At 42.7% G+C, this 24,662-nt stretch overlaps 1 protein-coding gene across 1 annotated transcript in view; it reads left to right on the top strand.

Annotated features, from left to right (window-relative positions):
• LOC124618709 (zinc finger SWIM domain-containing protein 8 homolog) overlaps nucleotides 1-24,662 on the top strand; it is a 521,177-nt gene that overhangs the window by 466,644 nt on the left and 29,871 nt on the right. Inside the window, exons 19-20 of the mRNA XM_047145371.1 lie at nucleotides 13,852-13,980; nucleotides 21,465-22,013. Coding sequence (XP_047001327.1) covers nucleotides 13,852-13,980; nucleotides 21,465-22,013 — 678 coding nt within the window. The remainder of the gene's footprint in view (nucleotides 1-13,851; nucleotides 13,981-21,464; nucleotides 22,014-24,662) is intronic.

Genomic DNA, 24,662 nt, shown 5'->3' with positions numbered 1-24,662 from the left:
CACTGTACCAGTTGCAGTGGTGCCCTGCAGCCTCATTCCTAGAATTTCCCATGTATCTTCATGAGCGGGCCATCCAGGTGAAGGAGAAAGTACCTTAAGGTGTTGCTCACAATTTAATGGCTAGTCGATAGCTCTGCATTTTACCATCTGTCACCTACAGTACCGTTCTTGCTACACCTCATTCCTCAAAGGAAATAACCAAGTGGACTAGCGACCTTCGATTCGGTTTGGTGGTTGTTAAATCACCCAGTGTCACAATAGCATCCCTGTCTCCTTCTCCTCCAACTGTGTAACAAGCCACCAAATTTTTGCCTCCGGCAGTGAAATCACCTGCTACACAATCTGCAGGCCAGCAAGGACAGAGGGAATAATCATGCAAAGACTTCTTGCGACCTTCCAGCCAACAAACAACTGAATCTTCATCTACCAACCGCAAAGGCTCCAAGAAATCAAAGGCAAATGGTCTTCTCCTTTGCTGACTCTGAGATCCTCTTCAGCAGTGTTGCCATATGATAGTCTCACCCGATCAACATCTTTCACCGGTGCACACTGCCAACCATTTTTCTGCCCTGGAATCCGCAGACCAACTGAGGGAGAATACCGATGCATCTTTAGATCTGATGGATCAGAATCCTCCAGCCTCTGTGCCCTGAGCAAGTGAGTCTTCAAAGGCTGGTGCTCGGTAGCCGCCAAGGTGACACCCTTTCATTTTTCCCCTCCTTCTCTTTCCGCATCATGACTCTCCACCAACGCAATGTTCGTTTACGGCTGCTCTTGGAATTGCAGTGTCGCAGTTGTTCTCTGCCTCCAGGAAACAAAATTGCATCCTCATGACTGCTTTGGCCTCTCGCATTTATTTCCAGTCCACTTTGACCTTCCCCCTGAGGATGGCTTTCCGTCTCATAGGGAAGTCATGCTGCTCATCCAGAATGATGTTCGTAGTCAGACCATGTCATTGAAAAAACTGGCTGCTAGCTTTTGCAGTCCTGATTTTCCTTCCTTGCTTCGCCTTTTGCCTTTGTACCATCTGCATCCCTTTGTCACTTCGTGTCACCAGGGCAGACTTTCTCCAGCTTGGCAAGCAATGCCCTCAACCGTTTTTGTTGCTAGAATGAGATTTTCACTCTGCAGCGGAGTGTGCGCTGATATGAAACTTTCTGGCAGATTAAAACTGTGTGCCCGACCGAGACTCGAACTCGGGACCTTTGCCTTTCGCGGGCAAGTGCTCTACCAACTGAGCTACCGAAGCACAACTCACGCCCGGTACTCACAGCTTTACTTCTGCCAGTACCTCGTCTCCTACCTTCCAAACTTTACAGAAGCTCTCCTGCGAACCTTGCAGAACTAGCACTCCTGAAAGAAAGGATATTGCGGAGACATGGCTTAGCCACAGCCTGGGGGATGTTGACTTCAATGCACACCATCCCTTTATGGCTTTCCTAGAACCTGTCAGAGAGGTGCCCTCTTGGCTGACCGCCTCAGTCAACTCAACCTCATCTTCCTTACCACTGGAGCACACACTCGTTCCTTTCAGACTCCACGCACACCTGTTCCATTTGGACCTCTCATTCTTCACTGCCCAGCTTGCACGACATCTTGAGTGATCGGTTCTCTCTGACGTGTACTCGAGCGACCATTTCTTGTGTGATATCCATTTGCTGACTCCTACCCCACCTATGTGTAAATCCAACTGGCAGCTTTCTAAGGCCAACTGGAGGCTTTAATCCTCCATGGAGACCTTTGATGATGAACAGCATTTTCCCAGTTGTGATGATCAGGTAGAATACCTTACAAACTTATCCTTACCACAGCAGAAAGTTCCATTCATCACACTTAACCAATATCATGCCACGTCCTGGTCCCATGTTGGACTTAGGTGTACTGCGGCACAATTCACATGTGGAGGCGTGCTCTCTGCAAGTTTTCAGTCATCCCACAGTGGCACCCTGCATTCATTATAAATATAAACAGTTGCATGTGCAGTGTCATTGCATTCTTCAGGATAGGAGGAAAGCTAGCTGGATTTCATTTACTAGTTCTTTTAACAGTTCTATTTCCTGTCCTGTTGTGTGTGCCAACCTCTGATAGCTCTCTGGAACCAAGGTCCATTTCCGAATTTCCAGCCTGACCATAGCAGATGATGTCATTGTGGACCCTGTTGTTGTCTCCAGTGCCTTTGGCTGCTATTTTGCGGATATTTCGAGCTCCACTCACTATCAAACTGCCTTCCTCCATCAGAAACGAGTGGAGGAGACTTGTGTGATACTCTTCTCCTTTCAGAATTGTGAATGCCACAATGCTTCCTTTACTACACAGGAGCTAGTTCATGCTCTCACTTTTGCCCCAGAGCCGGACGATGTTAACATTCAGATGTTTCAGCACCTTGCTCATGGTGGCTCAAGTCTCGAAATATACAAACCATTGTACAATGTGGATTTTGAGGGCGCCATTCTGCAGTTGACCATCTCGGCACTTTGTCAACCTACTACATGAACTGTTTTCTGCGGAAACCAGACTTTGGCCATATTTTTTGATTTGGAGAAGGCCTATGACACGTGCTGGAGGACTGATATATCCTATGTACACTCTACACGTGGGGCTTCTGAGGATGCCTGTCCTGTTTCCTTCTGAAATTTTTAGAAGACCAAGTTTACAAGGTACGTGTGGGTTCTGCCTTGTTGGACACCTTTGTCCAGGAAAACGGGGTACCTCAGGGCTCTGTCCTGAGCGTCGTCGATTTTGCTGTCGCCATTAATCCTATTATGGCGTGTCTCCAGCTGGGATGTCCGGCTCCCTTTCTGTTCACAGCGATGTCTTGATAGTCTTTGCTTGTGGAGCATCGACAGTGGGTTTTGCTTTTCCACTGACAAAACGATGTGTATGAATTTCTTTCAGCGCAATGGGTTCTTCTGTTTGCAGAAACTACAAAATTCCTGGGGCTCTTCTTGCTCGATAAAAAACTTCGGTGGTCATCTCATGTCTTACCTGGCCACCCACTGTACCCAGTTCCTCAGTGTCACACGTCTTCTGTGGTACTTCCTGGGGAGCGGATCAGACCAGCCTCCTCAGTTTGTACCAATCCCACGTCCATTCAAAACTAGACTATTGTGTTTGACTTAGGCATCGGCACGTCCATCCATCTTACACTACCTAAATACAATCCACCACTGTGGCATCCGTTCGACCACTGGTGCCTTTTACAGTAGGCTGGTTGAGAGTCTGTATGCAGAAGCTGCTGTATTCAGAAGCTGCTGAACTACTGCTGGCATGCCAGCATGATGATCTACTCAGCAGATACACTTGCCGTTTGTCTGCCATGCCTGGCCACCCACCCTATGCCGCCTCCTTCGATGACTCCTTTAACCACCAGTATGGGGCACATCCCTCTTCTCTGTTATCTCCTGGAGGTCACTTTCAGCTATTGACCCAGCAGCTTAACTTCACACTACCTGCCCCTTTCCTGGTGGGTGTGAACCCTTCACCACCTTGGCTTTATGCAGTGCCCCTTGTTCACCTTGGACTTCATTCTCTTCCTAGGGCTACTGCTCTAGATTTAATCTATTGCTCAAAGAGTCTCGACCTTTGCAAGGAACTTAGCAATAGTACCTTTGTGTACACTGATGGCTCTTGGACTGACCGTGGTGTCAGGTGTGTCTTTGCCATTGCCACCGAAAATTTTCGGTTTTGGTTTCTGGAATACTGATAATTATTTACAGCAGAGCCCTTTGCGTTATGTCAAGCCATGTTATATGTCCAGGGACACAGGCTTTTCAATTGTGTCATCTGCTTCGATTCTCTCAGTGCCCTTCAGGCCTGTGTGTGCTATGCACAGTCCATCCCTTAGTGCAACGGGTCGACGAAAGGTTCCACTTCCTCACGCTTGATGGAATCACTGTGATGTTAATGAGTGTCCCTGGTCACATTGGTCTGATGGGAAAAGAGGCTGCTGCCAAGGCTGCAGTCCTCGTAACTAGGCCCACTAGTTCTTCCATTCCTCCCGATGCTCTCTGTGTTGCTGTCTTTCTGCAGGTGTTGTCCCTTTGGCATCACAACTGGTGTTCCCTTCATGGGAAAAAGTTCCATGAAATTAAACCTCTCCTAGCTGGTTGACCTACCTCTCGGTCCTCTCGCCGTCAGTCATTTTAATTAGGTCGCGTATTGGGCACTGCCATTTTAGCCATTGTCATTTGTTAAGTGATGATCCCCCACCACGTTGTGCTCATTGTCATCAAACTTTGAAGGTTAGCCATTTCCTGACCAAATGCCCTTTTTTTAGCTGCTTGCATTATAATTTGTGTATACTGTTTGTGTTAGCGCTCGTTTAAGCGAATGATGTGTTGGCTCTTGATAGTGTTTTACTTTTTATCTCTCATAGCAATATGGTAAAGGACATTTAATCTTTAGTTCAGGACCTCCATTTTCTCTATGGTGCACTCTGTGGACATTTCTCTAAGAGGAAGTCCTCGTTTTCAGCTCTCTCTCTTTCCGTCGATTGGGCTTAACATGTAGTATCTTTTAACTCCTTTTTTTTCCCTTAGAGTTCCAAGGTTCTGGCATGGGCGCGTATGACCTTAGTTGTTTGAATATGAGCAAATCCAGCTGTTGCACCTTAGAAGTTTCCAGAGTCAGCACAAATATCACAACCAACTTTACTACTCAGTTGACACAGTACGCAGAAATGCGTCCGTGCAGGTGCATGTTCCTCCATGAGAGGCCACACAAAGTGATCTGGAAGCAATCTGATTATAGAGTTGGTGTTCCCTGATGAGGTAAGCTATGGATGCAGTCATATGCTGCCTTGCAGAACTTACGCAAAATGAATGGATGTGGTTTGTTTCGAGATACATCACACCACAGTTCCAGTTAGAGTCGGGTACAGCCATATAGAAGAGTTGTTCGACAACAGTTGTGACCTGTTTTACAGGAAGCTTTCTGTAGTCTGTAATCTCTGCCACACCACAAATACGAGGAAAGTAGGCGGCCATTAAATTTTCGGTATCTTCTACTTGGTGAAAGTCATCATAAACTGACTTATGAACACAGCATATTGAAACTGTCTAGATGAGCACTTGTCACTAACATTCTTGAACACTGAAGTAATGTGTTTATGGTTTGTAAAAATACTCACTGGTCAAGCTTCTATTTGAGGTTGGAAGTATCTGACTGCTTTGAAAATTGCTAACAGCTCTGTGTCATGTGCACTCCATTTATGTTGGGTTGGTTACAATCTTATAGAGAAAAATTTGAGTGGCTGCCAATGTTGGTCTACTTGTTGGTGGAGTGCTGCTCTGATTGCCAACTGACTTGCATCAGTGGCTATAGCCAGGTGTGCATGAGATACTGAGTGAGTAACACTGCCTGACTTAAACTCTCCTGGAAGTTGCGGAACATGTTGTCCATTGTGAGTGTACGTTTTACAAGTCTGGATACAGTGGCATCATGGCAGTAAGATGGGCTGTCTGGTTTAATCTGAATGTGGGTACTGTACTGTGCGTGACATCATTGTGGTGAACCTGTACCTGCATCTCACTTGGTTGTTTGAGTGGTCCTCAGAAGACTTCTGTGTTGTGATTGTGCATTGTTTGTTAGAGGTGCAACCACCATTGCTTTTCAGTAACACACTTGAAGCAGGAAGGCATCTAGTCCCTGATAGTGCATTGTTGTCAACTGAGTTCAGTAACCATGTTCCGTGCAGATCAGCTGCTAGTGCAAAATGTGCAAGGAATCTGCACCTAAAATAAGTTCATGGACATCAGTGATTATTAGCGATTGTGTGAAAGGCATGGAGAAATCAGTGTTGAAGGTGAACACTTTGTGTCCCTAAGTGTTGATTGCAGAGTTTTTGACTGTCATCATCACTGCTCAATTTCTTGTTTGCTGTCCAGCGCATGGCAGACAAACAACACACTGATGTTGGAGCTAGTGCCTATGAGGAACTTCAGACCTGTGTGCCTATCTGACACATTTACTCTTTTTAAAGCCATTGAACATGTGTGTGGAAGTGGTTGCTACCAACAGTGTGTAGATGTTGTGTTGCTACTGTATGTGCACTGCTCATTTGAGTAGATGTATGGTCAGGTATGCTTCACAGCATGTTGGCCAAGACAGTTATGGTATCGGCATATCCCACAGAAGACAGCAAGCTACACTTTTGAATACAATATTGGTTGAGTACGAATGGCATAACTTTTAGTGATTTGTAACATAGCTCTCACAAAGGACAGCACATGTAGTGTAATAAATTGTGGCAATTGCAAAAAAGATACATCATATTTGTCTGTCTGTAGTTTCTGAGGTCCCAGAGAGATAATTAAGTTCAAAAATATTTGTGCGTTGGAAATTCGAGTGAAGTCTAAGAATGTGGAAATCGTTAGACTCTGTGCAAAATTGTTACATATCAAGAAAAGTGCCTATCACAGTAAAAACAGATATCAGCAAAAATATATGCATCCCATAATGGAAATAATTCCATTATATTTTCTTGCTTTTATGTGGAATAAGCTACAAATACAAACAAAATTTAAAAATATTTTTCCACGACTATGATGTACTAAGACATGGATAAGTGAATTTGGCTGTTTTTTACATGTATTTCACAATCATTCATGTAGCCTGACAACTGGAATGTAAAAATATAATAACTATTTCATATATTAATTAAAAATAATCAAAAACAAACTTTCATCTTACTGTTGGCTTTCTCTTTGCTAGAAGTGCTAGTGTCACTCCAGCTGTCAAATGATAACAAGTTTCAAAGCAATAAATGTCGTGATTTTGTATCTCGTACTGTGCTGTTGATGACTATGCTACAATGTAAGCTCGGCATTAAAATCTAAGTGTCCTAGGGTCACAGCTCGTGATGTCACAATATCTAGTATGTAGTGCTGCAGCTAGGCATAATTTTCAGAGAGTCATTTGCGATACCTTGGGTCTTGGTCACGTGACCACCAGGCAGTGAGATGAGGCAAGACAAGACGAAAAACGAGAAAGATGTTTTTCCTCCATTGGTTTTTTATACACGTGAGTATAGCTACTAAAGAAAGCTGCTGTTTACATGTTCTGTATTAAAATGTGAAACATTTTTCTATTTCTGTTGATATAAGTGAACGTAAGTGGTTGAAGTGATCAGTGTGCAGTATTGGAAAGCAGTATAAATTTAACAAACATCTGAGAGAACATGCTTCGAAGGTTCACCTAGAAAAATTCTCTCCAGAAAAATTCTCTCCAGAAAGAACACAAGTCTTATATTTATCAGTGTGGAGCCTGTAATAAAAATTTCAATTACGAACACAACATCAAGCATCATCAGCATGATTACCGTAGTAAGATCTCAAATGATAAAATGGTAGGAAAGAAATTGTGCTGTGCATGCGATTTTGAAACATGGTCAGGACAGTGTTATTTAGACCATTTAGGAACAGTGCATGATGTTCAAGTTACTACAGAAAATATTTAATTCATGTCATTTTCCAATTTTGGGGAAGGGAAACTAGATACAGAGAAAACAACAAGGGCAGCCTTTGTTAAAAACTGTGGCTCTAAAGTGGCTGTTGATGGTACAGTGAGTAATATTATATTTGCCATTGTTCTGATCACTTTATTTCACAAAGTAAGGCTCTCAGGCACTTGAAAGTGCAAGGAAGCGAAAAAATTGGTGGAATGTGCCCAGCACATATTAAAGTTACCCAAACCACAGGTGGCCCGCGCCAGGCAATATTGGTGCCTGTGCATGTTGGTCACGACAGTGACTTACGTCATATTGCAGTAACTGAAAGAGAAAGCCAGCATAGCTGCAGACTTCGCCAGCAAAGTCCCTCTTCAAGCTATAATGGACAAAGTGAGAGATTCAGTCTGGTTTTGAACTGGAAATGATTTGTCATATAATGAGGCAGGATCTTGCAAACATTGAATGTCCTTAAAACTTACGTATTTCAGTGAAACATCAGAACCACACAGTTAGTTTAGAGACCTGGATACATGAAATAGGCTCAGATGAGAATCATTGTGTGCTGTTTTATGAGCCTCAAGAAATAGTTAATGAAGTTCATCCAAGCCTAAAAAGCAGTGATTTTGTTCTAATAATAATGAATCAAGCTAGGAGAGAAATTCTGAAAAAATACAAAATGATTGTGTGTGTATGGACACAAGACATGTACCGAATGCCTACAATTTTGAATTGTCAACATTATTTGTACTAGATGATATGATACTGGTTCCCTTGAGCCTTTCTTGTATCAAACGGAATTGATACCCTAATAATGTTAATATTTCTGGATTGTATAAGATCTGAGGTAGATAAAATTTCACCCAAGGTGTTAATGCCCCATTTGGCTTACTCTTTCTGTAATGCATGAAATTCAGTAACGGACACACCAGTGAAGAGACTATTTTGCATGTGAACGAAGCATGGAGAAGAAACCTTGGTCGGAAAATCACAGGCCTAAAGAAACAAGCCCAAGCTTATAAACTTGTCAGAGAGTCGTTGGAGGAGAGGAATGTGGCTGCACTTGAACTGATATTTCCAGTTGCTGTCCAAAAACTTAAGAGGGATCCAGATACATCTGAATTTGGTTCTTTCTAACAGGACAGTTACTTCCAAAATTCACAGTGTTGCCCTTATTGCCACAGATTAAATGCTGGCATAAATACAAATATGCATTTGGAGTGAATGCATCATGCAGTTAAATATTTTTATTTGGAAGGGTGTGTGTGTGAAACATCTAGACAAAGCAATAGCTGCTCTGATTTCATTTGTTATGGAAAAAATGTTCAACAGACTCCTTGCCCTGACAAAAGGAAAGCTCACCCACAAACTGAGATTCACCATAGGCACAATTTAAGTGAAGATGTGAAGCAAAAAAAACAAAAGCCCATTATCAAGGTGGTTGATGGTTGGGAAACATCATCTTGTTCAAATGTGCAAGAAATACGTTTTGTCGGGGATAATGAGGAGGGGTGTAAATGTAAATTAAGGTGTGAAAAGTATAATACCTGTATATACAAGTAGTCTTGCTCATGTGTGGATTCAAGCATTAAGTGGAAGATGTGTAAACACATACATACTGTGTGCCAGAAGAATATAACTATGCAGCAGCCTGCAGATAGTCGAAACAATGAAAACAAACAATTTATTTCAAGTGCGAATGCATGTGTTGTAAATGAAACACAGGAAATACTGGCACAGACCAGCAGAAGGGAGACATCCAATGATCATGCAACCATATTGTATCAGGATGACATGTTGACATCCAAGATGTTAAGACTTGTTTGAGGAATTTCAACAAACAGGAAACTTAGAGTACATGACAAGCACAAAACTTCCTTGGAAGGCACTTTAATTGCAATCTGTAATGAGGTCCACAGTGTATTTGTGTCCAGAAGTGAGGGGCCAAGTTCCAAGAGGAAAATTGTTCCCCAGAGAATGCTGTTCTCAACGAAGAAGAAGAGATCTTCTCAATGTGTTCCACTACCAAAACATGATGCAGCTGAATGACAGAAAATATCAGCAACATTTCTGCAAAATTGGGATGTATCATCCATCAGCACCTGAAGTGTCAGACAATGGATACAAACAAAGTGATTTATTTATTACTGATGTGACCTCCACAGATAATGAAGACAACAGTGAACCTCTTGTATTTTTGAATATAAGAAAGTTACTGAAAAAGTTGAGGTAAAAGTTACATAGTAGGCCCCACTTGCATTTTTCAATATGCTGTAGATGTAAACATTAGTCTTTGGCCATGCTCAATTTGTAACAACAGTCAGATTTTCTGCTTTCACAATTGTTGGCTTGGTCAACCCTTAGTTCAATCAGATTGCCACCTTAAAAAAAGGGGGGGGGGGGGGAGATAACCAAGACCTTGGGCTGCACTACAGATCGGTCTGTCACCACAACCAAGATTTTGACGGAGGGGTGAGGGTGCAGGGTGGGTGCCAATATATAACTTGAGCCAAAGTCAGAGTGACAAAATTGAAGAAAACTATCAGTAGTCTTGAACATGAGGAAACTTGCAGTGAAACCAAGCTCTGTCCTTTAAAGTCCGTCTATTAAATTACAATCATCATTAAGTACACAGTCAGGTAATGATAAACCTATGCTAAATATTGTGAATATCTGGCCTCCATCCACATACATATACAACCATTGAGGAATACAACTGAACTACTTCTAGAAGTATTGCAGTGTGTTGTACTGTGCCAGAATGTGCAATGGCATAACACGTTGACTGGCACAAGGCTGGGGGCAGCCTCGTGGTAGCAGACATGTAAAGGAACACAAATGCAAAATGTGTCGTCCAGTTGGCTTCAAATTTTTAACTGGGTATTTTAGATCAAATATGAAAACTGGTGGGGTATTAGTAACTCTGATCAAAGGTGATATCAGTCATACAATTAAGATAATATATTTAAAGAATTTATCTCATGAATTAGCTTTGGGACAAAAGTTTCTGTCCAACATATACTTTATTACTAGGTATGTGTCTTTTTTCATTACTGGACAGACTGCATCAAACTTAAATTATTTATCACATTACACACAAAGAAAGTTAATGACAACAGTTTTTAATGGAACATATAATGAAAATTGTTTACTCCTTGAAGCAATGTGTTGAACATTTTTAGAGGAACTACTGGAAAACTGTCTGGTGTTCCAGAAAGCTGGCAGCTTAGTATTTCTATGTTTCTCTTATTAGGTAATTATATATTTTTTTGCCTCATAATGGAATCTCCTAGGTTTTTTTTTAATTTTATTTATTTATTTTTTACACTGGTGAGCCATAAAAACTCATACTGACTGAAAATGGCTATTATTCCTATCTAGGTTACCACAGACTTGTAATTCTCTGTCTACTACTTATTGTGGTGGTCCTGGCAAGGGGGATTATTGATACTGAAATTGGTCTAAAGCTGGATCTTCACATGGGTCATCATTTTTTATAGACTGGTACTCTCTGTGCCAGTTTCAGGAATTTTGTGAAGGCTAAACATTTGTTGATTACTACAACTAGTGACTAAGCAAGCCCTGGATTGGTTGTCCTTGCACTCTCTAGGTGCTTATATGAATTCATTATTTTTACAATTACTTTACTTAGTTCTAGGTTTTAATAGTGCAACAGCTTTTTTTATTTTTTTCATCTTACTCTGAGCCTGGAGTTTCATTTAAGTATTTTACACTATGCTAACAAAATAGTTATTGATGCCATCAGGTCTACAGGAATGAAGGCAAAGGCAGGCTTTATCCCATGCTCATTTACCAGATTTTGAGTTTATTTGCATGGATTATAACACTTTTAAATCAGCCTGTCACTGTATTTCTTTTTTTTTGCAAATACTGTTAATGCACCTACTTTTATATATGAGTCCTAAAATTTTAATAATTGGTAACTTTAATACTGATGTGATGATAGAAAATTCGAAAAGCAGTGTTTTGTTAGATACTCTCAAGTCATACAATTTCTCTTGCCTTAACATAGCAACTGCCATGAGGTGGACAGCAGCCACAGCAGCTGGATGTTACATTATTCTTTCATACAGTAAGATTATATTGACACTGTTGCCATTTTCTAGTACACCTACAATCATTGTACATGGTCTAGATGCTGTCAATTAGATGATAATTTATGGAGACTGTAATACTGAAAATGGCAGTAACACTGAAATAAGCTTATTGCATGAAAGAATAATAAGCCATCAGTAGCTAATTGAAATTAACAGTTCATAAAAATATTGCTGTGTCAAATTTATGTAGCTATGATTTATTGAATGGTTCAATATACATGTCAAGGTGCGTTTACACTGTGATTTGTATCGGCACATGTATGAGATACATGTATATGCGACTTTGCGACATGTATCGCGATTTGTATGAGCTGACAAGTATCAACCTCATACATGTATGAGCGTGCGTTTACACTGGTTGATATGTATCACTGTGTGATGGCTTCCGGCGACGATTTGGAAGATTTCACATTTTTATGTGCTGGTACACTTGCTCTTTTGGAAGATGATAGGAAGAAAAGGCGGAGGAAGCGTAGATGGTGGCACAGAGAGTTTCTCGCGAATTAACGCCATATTTTAGAAATTATGTTAGGATGAGTATGGAGGATTTCCGCGGTTTGTTATCACTTGTGGCTCTTCTTGTGTCCAAAACCAACACAAACTTTCGGGAAGCGATTCCACCAGAGGATCAGTTGGCAGTAACACTCCATTTTTTAGCCACTGGGGATTCCTCGTAAAACGAAGATTTCATGACAAAACATTTGCATTGTCGCGCGATTGCTAATGCCGACGTCTCACACACGATTGTCGGCATCCGTTGTCAACATTATCACGCGAGGCCGCCGGAATAACAGCAAAACATTGATTATTTAATGTATGACATACTCTGATATATATAAAACTTTTACCTTCACTTCTTGGGATAAAACTTGCACAATGGCCTCGCAAACACGAAGAATAATGTTGCATATGGCACTTTTTGATATTTTATGCAGATACATTAACGTCGAAATGACAGTCGGCACCTTCAAAACTCAAACAGCCGCCAAAGAGCCTGGTACTACGCATACGCTAATCGTCGAAATAAGCGGCAGTCGACAAGACGACAGGAAATGATAGTACTGCGCATGCGCGAGTTCTTCAAGTGTCGCTCATACATGTCGCGTATATGGCCAAAAAGCGATATACAAAATGTATACGCGACATGTATGAGCTCGAGGGTCCGCATACAAGTTCCGTGAATTTTTGTATGAGGTGATGTATCGCGACATGTCAAAATGACATGTCGCTCATACATGTCGCGATACATGTATCCCAGTGTAAACGTACCTTCAGAACTACAAATTGGGTCACATGTAATGAATAACACAATGAATGAACATGTCTGCAAAAACAATTCATCCCATTTGCACAATATATAGCCATTAATTGCTGCACACTGTGTTATTCCTCAAATGTTGGAATTCAGAGTGGCCAAAAGTATAAACAATAGAACTGACACTGTTGACACCTGTACTGGGTTCCTATTGTATGTACTTTCCTCACCGTGTTGACGCTAAGTGTAATTTATTTACTTCCCTCGTAACTTTCTTATTGCACAATTTCCTATAGCAACTCGACAAATGTAAATAAAGTATTCCGTAATGAATGTGTCCTCATTTAATAAGCCTCAGTATTTCAGCACAAATTATCTTTTGCCAAACCAGGAATCTATGTGGGGAAATATGGCATACTTGGAACACACATAACCAATACATAACATCGTAAGATGAACTTTAGGTAAGGAGAAGAAAGATTTCTTTTTTTATTGCTTATTAATTTTGCAGACATTCATCACAAAAAAGTCACCTCAAAAAGATATAAATTCATATTCTTAATAATCTGAATTCTCTATTATTTTATTACTATACAAATAAGTATACGGGTGCATAAACACGACACACAAAACACACAAAGAACAACACAGGAGTCATGTGACCAAGGCCTGAAGTCCCAAGAATGACTCACTGAGGATGACAGCTAGTGACAGCACTACATACAAGATGTTGTGACATCATGAGCAGTAACTCTAGGATGCTTTGGCTTTCGTAAACAAGTGTGGGAACTGCCATTGTTTCACAGTTACAAGACAGAGAATATTCTCAATACAAAGCTGATTGTGAGAGAAAGCCGTCTCGGGGTGAAAAGTAGTAAAAAATTACATAAACAACTGATATTGGTAATCCAAACTCGCACCATAAGCAGGCTAGATGACACCCACCTGCAAGTGTTATCTGCGAGTATGCAGGCGGGCATCATCTATCCCAGTGTCCTTCAGTCTTATAGAAAGTATGCTCTTTTTAATTTCAGTGCAAGGAGCAGAGCGATCAGATGCTTGAGCAGTCCTGTCTTACTGTTGAAAATGCGGCAAAAGGTGGTGGTGTGTATCCTGAAGTACTGTTTCAGGTTGCAAAGCACTGGTATGAACTTTACATGAAGGTATGTAACATAGGTTTTTACATACAATACTGTTTTCTTTGATCTTAGAAATATGTGGTATGTTAAAATCACCATTTCAAACTGTGGGGAAAATAAATAGAGGAGTGAAAAAAAATTAGGGTTTGTGATACCAAAAAGCTTACAGAACTGGTGTCATTTGATGGTAGGCAGTACAGCCAAAGTCATAGTGTCTTGAGATATTTTCTTGCTTGCATTTAAAACTAAAAGTCCTCAGTTACAGCTGAAATCTGATGTGAGGTATAAGAAAGGTATCATATACAGCCCAACTAGATGAGGATACAGATAAACAATGAGGGTAATATCCCTCTTTGATGTTTTGTTCCCTTGCATCTTCTTTCACATTTGTGTTTGCTGTCAACACATTTCACCCTTAACTGACATTAGGGGCTCTGTGTTCAGGTATATTTTATTTTTTTGCTTGTTTTCATACTCTTTGTCATAAATTTCTCTTTGAGGGCAGGCCTTTTATTCCTTTTCTTTTCCTTCCTTCCTTCCTTCCTTTTCTTTTCTTTTCCTTTTGTTTTATTTATCACAAATTTTTCTGTCTTATTGTAACATTTTTCTGTGTCATTTATTTTTTATATTGGTTATTGTCTTGTTAAAACCTGTCAGGAATGAGTGCTTGAGGTCACTATTGTGGTGTTGACATTACGTAATTAACAAGTAAAATCTAATTGGAGCATTGGGGTGCTCATAAAAAGGGAAATCCTAAGCAGTAATGAGGTATTTCGGGGCAAAGATCGTTGCTAGAGGCTGATAATGAAGATTTAGTGCTGTCTGTTATCTTTTCTCCATGGTCATAATGTATATTAAATTGCCATGAAATATAGAGAAAGAACATTGTAAGTCTGATCATGAGAGTAGCAATAATTCTTTGCTATTAATATAAGAGAGTGTGGACAAGTCACGTTACCCGGTGTTGGCTCTCAGGTCAGCATAAATTCTCCCACCTTGTACAAGAGGAGGGAATGGATAAACAGAGGAAACAACTGAATAAGGGGTCCCGAGAAGAAGTAAATGAAAAGAGAAGAAGTAGCTATTGGACTTCCTGTTTACCAATATGGGTTGATGGAAGAGTAGTGGGCCAAGCTCATGTTACAGAAAGGGCGGAGAACATTCTTCTAACCTTCTTATTTTTGTACATGTAGAAAAATATAAGTTTCTGAACCCAAAGAATATGTTAAAGGGTTACGAATGTAGAAGTCTGAATGTTGATGAATGGTGAATGCTTTGCAAAAATGGTGCTGTTGTGTTGAAACAGAAAATGAAAATAGTTACATACAGCAATCAATTAATTTCACCAAGCGTGTCTTATCAGTCTCCATTGACTCTTGCTCAGTTTTAGATATGAAATCTGTCAAACAAAATTGCTGCAATTGGGATTTGGGCAGTGAGCAATTGAAATCGGAAGTTTAAAGAATGTTGACAAAGAATCACTGTGAGAGAAGCAACAAGAAAAAAATAATTATAATCCATTTTTGATAACAAAGAAGGAAACATTGAAATTGACTATTGTGTTACATCATTAACTTCCCTGTAACTTCATAAAAAAGTAGTTAATAAGGTGCGAATATTAATAAAACAGAAAACGTTTTATTTCGATGTGTCTCACATTATGATGCATCAATGTGCCATTATGTGAGAATTAATTATATGATTGAATTAACATTAGTCTTACATAATATGAAAATAATAATGAAGCAATGGGAAATGTGATGGAAAGACAGAGAAAAATAAAAATTAGGCAATCCAACTCATTGCCTGGGGAAATACGTTGCCTCACAGCTGTAAGTTCATCACTGAAAGATAAAATTAAAATGGTAGATGAGAGCTCTGATAAACAGAAGTTTCGAATCCAGTTGCAGGTTGTGATCAGATCACTAAGAGGCGTCGATATAAAAATGACCCGCAAACGAGGACTCTCTCTGCTCGCGAGTTCTTTGGACTAAAAGTCTGAGACGATTTAGTCTGTGTATGCAACTTATATGCATGTAGATGCTTGTACTTATTAAATATACATCTGTATTAAATATACATCTGTATCGAAGCATAAAGTGGAAGTGTTTGATTTCGTGATAGAAGCCCATCACATTCCCACAGTGGTGACCCCGTGACTGGATTTTCTCCTGCTGACTACAATCCACATACTACACCCACGTCACATGAGACATTCGTCTCACCACAACGGCTGTTTGCTACACCTCCGGCCAGAACAATGGACTCAGGATTTGTATTGCCGAATTGTGTTTGTCACCATGTACAGTTCAACTCGGACGGTATTCAGAACAGTGGTTCTTGCGATCATAATCGAAACGCACAGGTTAGGTTGCCTCCACAGCTGAACACTCATTCACAGCGTCCTCCTGTGACAGTTACTGTGGTGGCGTGTGCAACGCCGTCATTACCAGAATGTGTAACATGTTTCAATCAGCCGTCCTCCTCACCTGTTATGACTCCCTAGGACTAGCCAAGGACATATCATCACTAATAGTGCACCACAGGGATTCCCCAGGACTTCTTCACATGTGGTTGACCATATAGTGCATGTACAGTTTATGGGCTAGCGCCTGCTGCTAGTGTTGAGCAACCGATGGGTGCATACCCTCACCCCTATCTGGTGATGTATATCGCTGCACAACAAACTTTGCCCCTGCCGTGTGTCGTGGGCTTGCATTCATGTCGCACACATTCACAATCTGCCCCCCCTGTACCACTCATGCTTGCACAGAGGGTTCAAGTTCCCGCTGTAAACCCAATCGCTATTTCCACAGCACTGGCTGTGCATGCCGCGATGGCCTTCCATGTTTTCTCCAGAATTTTGCATTTCATTGCAACGCCCCTGGCCGGTGTATCAGTTTCGGGGGCCCCGGCTCCTGCTGCCCTTCCGCCTGTTCGTTCCATGGTACCGCCTGCGCCTGCCACGCCGGGCTGCCGTGCTACCATTCCCTGGCCATAACGGGATTTCACAGCTCACAAAGACAATTGGGTGTTTCCAGAGGTTCCTAATACTCCTCAGTCTCCTCCCCCTGGATGCCCACCGAAGTTACTGCTGCTGTCTGAAGATAACCCTGTGTCGTGGTTCACTTTGGTAGAGCACATTTTCGAGCCACACCACATTTCGAATGACAGCTCCATGTTCCTGTGCCTCATGACCCACCTTCATGACCACTCGGACCTGATCTGTGACCTGCTCCTCTCTCTGCCACCAGCTCTGAAGTATGACTTCGCCAATAAGATGATTATTGAGTGCCTCGCCTGTCCCCCCTCCCCAGGAGCTCAGCCTAAAAATTTTATACGAAGAACACCTTGGGAGCTGGACACCGTCGAAACTCTTTCACCGCCTACGGCTGCTGGCCAATGAGCAAACTACACTGGATATAACACCCTGGACGGTGTGGTCTGCTAAGCTACCCACCAGTCTCCAGATACAGCTGCTGCCACATTCCTTAGAGTCAATTGATTGCGCTTACAGATCGCCAATCAGTTGTACTCTCTCCTGCAACAGCACCAACCTCTGCATCCTCTGGCACAGGTTGATATGCCTGCACTGGAGATTCGCCCATTTGCTGGTAGGGGCAGAGCCCACTCCACTGCTCCATCCTCCATGACACCTGGCGGCCTGTGCTCACACTCCCCGCTCTCCGAACATTCCCGGGTGGCACACACCCTGTACGTGCCAGTATACCTACCCGAAGCAACCAATGATGACAAGCCATTCCCTCTTGCTAAGTCTCTGCCTCCGCCACATCCAGCTCACCCATACTGCTGGTATCACAAGGCTGTTGGCGATGCAGCACAGAAGTGTAGATCACGGTAGTCGCCGAACCCCCCTGTGGGGGATCAGACAGGCATCACCTAAACTGCACTCCGTACATTCCCACGTTTTTCCCAACGGCCGATTGTACGTAAGTGACATTTATTCGGAATTCAATGTTTTGATCGACACGGGTGCAGACGTGTCTATAATCCCTACATCGGAGGCTCTGCCTGCATCTTGTCCATCGACTTTACTCCGAGCAATCAACGAACACGATGGCTCATTTCGCTTCTTTGCAGACTACAGGCATTTAAACACGAGAACCATAATAGACAGTTACCCAATACTGAACATCAATGACTTCTTCCACATGTTATCGGGCGCTTCCATCTTCAGTGTAATTGACTGTAAACGTGCCTACCACCAGATACCCGTGGCACTGGAGGATATACCCAAGACTGAAGTTATCATGCTGCTAGGCGGCCTTAAAATTGCTGCCCAGACGTGGCAATGATTTATTGACTCCATCCTCCAAAAGTTCGAGTTTTGTCTCACATACCTGGACGACATACTCGCTTCCAGTAAGACAGCCGAGGAGCACGAGCATCACTTATCCATGGTACTGAAGGCCTTAGAGTCAAACAGTGTAGTAGTCAACAAAGATAAGTTACAATTACGGCAGATGCCTGTGACATTCCTAGGCTACACAGTAGCTGTCGACGATGTGCAACCTCCAAAAACTTGTGTGCAGGCCATCTCGTTTATGTCATCCGCTTCAACTTAAAAAGAACTGCGCCAATTCCTTGACACCATCAACTACTACTGCTGTCACTTGCCCTCATCAACTGCAGTACAAGTTCCTCTCACCGATGCACTGTCTGGCAAGTAGTGCTTGAAGCGTTCGAGGCACTAAAGGTTTCCCTGGCCCGGGCTGTGACACTCACCCACCTGGACCCCTCGGCTAAACTATTCATTACCTCGGACACTAGTGACATGGCAGTGGGACCCATCCTTCAACAATGGTCTGGTGACATCTCACCCATGCACTACTTCTCTAAAAATCTGCCTGCTGCACAGAAGAAATACTCTGCCTCCAACAGGAAGCTCCTGCCCACCTACGAGGCTGTTAAATATTTCTGCCCCAGCATTGAAGGACACACGTTCTATATCCTCACAGACCACAAACCAGTCACGGATGCCTTTCAGAACCCTCCGGAGGATCCGTTCCTTCGTCGTTTCCACCATTTCGACTTGGTGTCTCATTTTACGACAGACATCCGCTATATCAAGAGCACCGATAATATCACTGCCGATTTTTTTCCTCACATGTCAATGCAGTGTCCAGCATCATTGATTTGTCTAATGTAGCTACTCTTCAGGCAACAGACGAGGGCACCCAAGCACTCCTTGTGGACCAGACCCTGGAAAGGTATCATAAGAGACTGACAGATGTGGGCTCGCAGTTGTATCCCATGCCAGTGCAACAAAGTCTGCCGCCATATGGTCCGCCCGCTGCGTAAATTTCGCATTCCTCCAGGACGTTTCAGGAACTTTCATCGATATCATCGGACCCCTTCGACCCTCAGAAGGTTTTAGATACATCCTGTCTTCTATTGATCACTTGTCCCGATTGGTGGAAGCCATACGTTTGGCGAACATCACAGCTGAGACGGTGCGGTTTCGTTTCCTCTTGGATGGCCAGGTTCAGCTGTCCAGCCACAATCACAACCAACCAAGGCCAGCAATTCGAGTCGTCCCTGTTTACTTTGCTGTGTCGCATGTGAGGTATCCACAAAATCCACACCACCATGTACCACTCCAGAGCAACAATTCGGTGGAACGGTGGCATCGCACTTTAAAGACCATCCTCAGATGCCATAACTTCCTTTGCTCAGAAGCTCTACCTTGGGTCATTTTAGGGTTGAGATCCACACACAAACCAGACATCCAGGGCACAATTTCTTCCAGGTGAACTAGTCGCACTCAAGGCTCAGGATGATGTGCCCCCCCCCCCCCCTCCCCCTCCCCCCCGTTCCAGACTTCATTAGCCGCTTGTGTTCGCATTTCAAGCACATATGTGTCTATCCACTGGTTAGCAATACCCAGCTGGTCTGCTACATGCCCACTTCTCTTTGAGACTGTTCCCACATCATGTTACAGGATGACACTGTACACCAACCTTTACAGCCACCTACAAGGACCCCTTCAAAGTTCTTCTACGTGGGGATTCAACATGCAACATTCTCGTCAAGGACACCCCACAGACAGTTTCACTGTATTGGGTCAAACCTGCATTTTTGAACTCCGATTCTCTGGCAACACGCTCCCCCGACATGGCTGACGACCTAGGCTCCCACCATATTTAGGGCTCCTTGAATGAAGTGGCTCAAGTCACTCGGCCCATGATCCCTCACCTGTGTCCAGCCCTAGCAACTCTTTTTCTGCTGGTTACCTAGACAGTTCAAGTGACTCTCCGTTTGCGGTTTTTCCAATCCACTCTGAGGTCGACCCTTTTGTAATCGCATTTCACTCCTCAGTTCCGCCCCACTGCGTGGAAGACATCTCGCTGGTAGTAGATAACGACCATGCCCTCGGCCTTCTGATGGACTCAAACCCTACATTATCAGACGAGCGCTGGAAGTCGTGGTACTACAGTGTTCCGCACTCCCTCAACACTGCGAACCCACCCTTCTACATGCCTTCATCTCTTCTCTCAGCGAGATTCGAATCTTTTCTGTGCACTTTGGTTCTTCTCCAATTTCGGCCCACCGGTTCTCTCTGGAGCCGGTCGTTACCTCGCCTGACCACACTGCCTGCAGGACTTGGTGATGGACTTGTGATTTCATGTTCCACCACCACTGACTTCATTGCCAGATGACATGTAGGTACCAATTGTCCCGGACCCCAGGACATCCTTGAATACAATGCAGACATTACCCCCTTTCCGCACCCCCCACCCCCCCCACCCCCCACCCCCACCCGCAACCTCCCCCGTTCCAGGTATAATCACAAGTACTCCGTACTGGGGGGGGGAGGGGGGGGGGGTGCGGATGTGTAGCATCGATATAACCATCGACCCACAAACGAGGACTCAAGTTTGAGATGATTCAGTCTGTTTATGCGACTTGCTGTATATAAACATGTAGATGCTTGTACTTAAATGATGCACGTTTATATTGAAATATAAAGTGAAAGTGTTGGATTTCGGGATAGTAACGCATCAAAATCCCACAACTATATTGACATTTTCCAAGATAGGCAAATTGTGGTATCTCAGTCCAGCACAGTTTTAATCAGTCAGCTGATTTCATTATGACTTTATTCTTATACATTCACAATTTTGTGTTTGTTTATTAACACCATACACAGAATAAAATGATTATGTAAAGTATTACTGAAATATTTCTGTTTCATCACCTGCACGAATGTTGAGGTGGAATGTAAAGATGAATAACAACTTTGATGTTACAATTAAATGTGTTATTCAGTGACAAATTTTTGTGCACTTTGTAAAATGTACGTGTGGTTATAACCTACCATATTCTTAATTTCTTGTGGCAGTTGTTGCCAGTTTTCCACAGAGTTGTCTTTATGCTAGCTGCAACATCAGTACGCTTCATGGTTGGATCGTTTCCTGGATAAGTGATTCTCGGTGTTGCTGTTGCATCACATTTATTTGTCCTGATGGCCCCCTCTTTGCCGGCAGCACTCCCCTGGCACAGGAGATCAGCCTACTGAGGCCGAAGTGCAGCCAGAGCCCCTGCAGTTGGATCCTAAAGGCCTGGTAGCCCTCGTAGAGGCGCAGCATGCGGCTGCAGCCACCGCGACGGCAGTTGTTGTGACTACAGCTGTGCCCCCGCCCTACCCGGCTCCACCGCCTCATCCCGTGACGACTCTGGCTCCGCTGCCGTATGCCGCTGTCGCACCCTACGGGTTCGTTCACCACCACCGACACAACCACGCCCGCACCCACACATTCCACCCACGAGCGGTCGCCTTGCCACCTCCCCCACACTTGCAGATGTATCTCGCACAGCCTCCGGCAGCGGCCGCAGCTGCTGCTGCTGCCTTCCAGCAGCACAGAGGAGCTGCTGCCACAGCACCACCTGGAGCTCCAACGCCTCTGCAGTACTATGGTACTGCTGTAACACTGGCTCCGGCACCGACAACCGCCGGTGCCGTGGGTGTCCGTGTTGCTGTTACGGGCACTCCAGCAGCTCCGCACCACCATGTATATTCGGCTGCCATTCAGCAGGTACTTCACTCTCTTTCTCGCTCTGGCTTTCCATTTGTAGTAGTGAATCATTCTGTTGTAAGGATAAAACAATCTAGTTTTTCCCAATGTAATGGATCTGGGAGATGTGTTATTTTCTACTTGATTTGTTAATACCAAATCTAATGAGGGAGGTTGTAAATGTTTTCTTATATTTTTGTCAGAATATTTTTTGTGAATTGTAATTTGCCTTATATGCTCGAGAGTGACAGCATACTGATTAATATTAGTAGAAGTGATGAATAATGCCAAAGAGACTGCTTACAAGTGGAAGCTTGTGTGTTGTGTGAAATGTCTTTGATGCTGGAGTCATCTTTGACCGTAGTCAGTCGGCAGTGAACACTCGGTGTGTGACGGTGGAACAATGTACAGGTCCCCGTTCAACAATTTGCAAGTGACCAGTAAAAATGAGTTATTCTACTACTTTTTTGTATAAACATCAAGAAGGAAGCACATTCGGAAAAAATGGTGTTTGAAGCACCAAAAATGAGGCAAACGCATTGAACTAGGACATTTCCGCAGCCGACGAAACGGCATTATGGAATCATACTTTCACTAGACGACTGAATCCAACACAAAAAAGTCAAATATCATCTTATAAACATCCACGGAAAAGTGAGTACTTTCACGAAATATGCTAAATTCAAGTATATAAAAATAGTGAGCATATTTCACCAAGAAATGAAAGAACTGTCTGATGAGTTACCAGTTGCTGTCATCCTAAAAGAACATACAGCATTAACCACATCATAAAGGCTCTGAGAAGTATAGGACTAAAGAGTTGAAAATAATCTGAAATGTTATCTTTATTATAACTTTTATAAGTAATGTCATGTTCTCATGTCTACCCAACTATAAAATGAATATCAACAATGTAGGAAAAGATAAAATGCTATGTACCACGAAAACAACACATTAAGTTGCAGACAGGCTCAATTAAAAGGCACATATAAGCTTTCAGCCACAGCCTTTGTCAGGAAATGAGGTAGAAAAACACACTATTCATTCACATAGGCAAGCACACCTCATGTACCCATGACCACCAACTCTGGCACCTCGGACCAGCTTCTGTCCTCCTAGAAGAGCATACGACACTAACCAGATCATAAAGGCTGTGAGATGCATAAGTGTTTGTTTCTCTTTCTTCTTATGATGAAGGCTGTGACCAAAACCTTGTATGTAAGTGTCTTCTGATTGTGGATGTCTGCAACTTAACGTGTCATGGTAAATAGCAGTCTACCTTTTCCTACATTGGAGAAAGGAAAATCCAGGATCATCATATAACAAAGATGTTGAGTTGCAGACAGGCACAACGAAAAGACTACTAAACACACAAGCTTTTGGCTAGAAGGCCTTCTTCCAAAAAACACACACACACACACACACACACACACACACACACACACACCATGGCTGTCAGAGACAGTGGTTATGTGTCTGTTAACTGCATTTTCTTGTGTGTGTGTGTGTGTGTGTGTGTGTGTGTGTGTGTGTGTACTGCATTTTCTTGTGTGTGTGTGTGTGTGTGTGTGTGTGTGTGTGTGTTTATTTCAGAACAAGGCTTTCTGACTGAAAGCTTACACGTTTAATAGTCTTTTTATTGTGTCTGTCTGCGACTCATCTTTTCCTACATTGTTGATATTCCAACCTGGAGTTTCCATTGTTGAACTAAAAGATGAAGTTTTTTCCCAAATTTGTCCTTTGAAATATACAGGGTGACCCTCCATTCACAGATAAAGCTTTAGTTTCAGAGTTCAGTATTTTTACACTGGGTAATAACTTAATGTAGGAGTTGTCTTTGATTTCAAAAGTTTGAGATGGGATGCAGTGTTATCTGTGTGGCTAAATGCGGTGAAAGAGTGGGGGGAGTTTGTGGTTGTTGTGGTGAGTAGGCATCAAATTTCATCTAGCTGCTGACCATAGGAATATATCCTGTGTACCATTCTTTCTTGGATTACCATGTTCAAACAGCATTTCATCTGAATCCAAATGTCAAAATTAAACTGGCTTTATAAATGGACAACATATTCAAAATTAAACTGGCTTTATAAATGGACAACATATTCAGCAATATGATATGCAATTCTACAGGAAACAAATGAATTCTGACATAAATATTTCTGGACAGAACACTTTAAATGTGGTCCAACAAATGAAACAAAGAGTGTCAACATCAGTGCTAAAGCAGGTCCTGCTTGACAGCACTCTTGATATTCAGAGTGGACAACAAATGCGAAGCGCACTGTCAGCCCCAAGAGAACCGATTTCTGCCAATTCAGCCCGTGGGAGCTGAGAGGATAACACATTGTTGTTATTCAGTATGCTTATATTGTAAAAGCTGCAAGAAGAATAAATTGAAGCGACACATAATGGACTCAAATTGCAGTCGTGACTGTTCAGTAGCACAGTTGTGGAAGCTCACAGTTCATAATTGGTTCACACACAGTATGACACAAATTCTAAGTAAATAGCAATTCATGAAAAGGAGACCACAAACAACTGTCCAGAGGAAGAAAATTTGGTGTCGGAAACAAATGTTACAGGTGGCGTTAGGTGAAGTGAAGAACACTTGCATGGGACCAAATTGAAGAAAATGTCATGAATTGGAGCAGCAGGGTGTCAGGTACGTGC

The sequence above is a fragment of the Schistocerca americana genome, chromosome 1 (genome assembly GCF_021461395.2).
Source record: "Schistocerca americana isolate TAMUIC-IGC-003095 chromosome 1, iqSchAmer2.1, whole genome shotgun sequence".
NCBI classification, from domain to species: Eukaryota; Metazoa; Arthropoda; class Insecta; order Orthoptera; family Acrididae; genus Schistocerca; species Schistocerca americana.
Note: the sequence above shows the minus strand (reverse complement) of the source record. Positions and strands in the feature narration are given on the sequence as shown.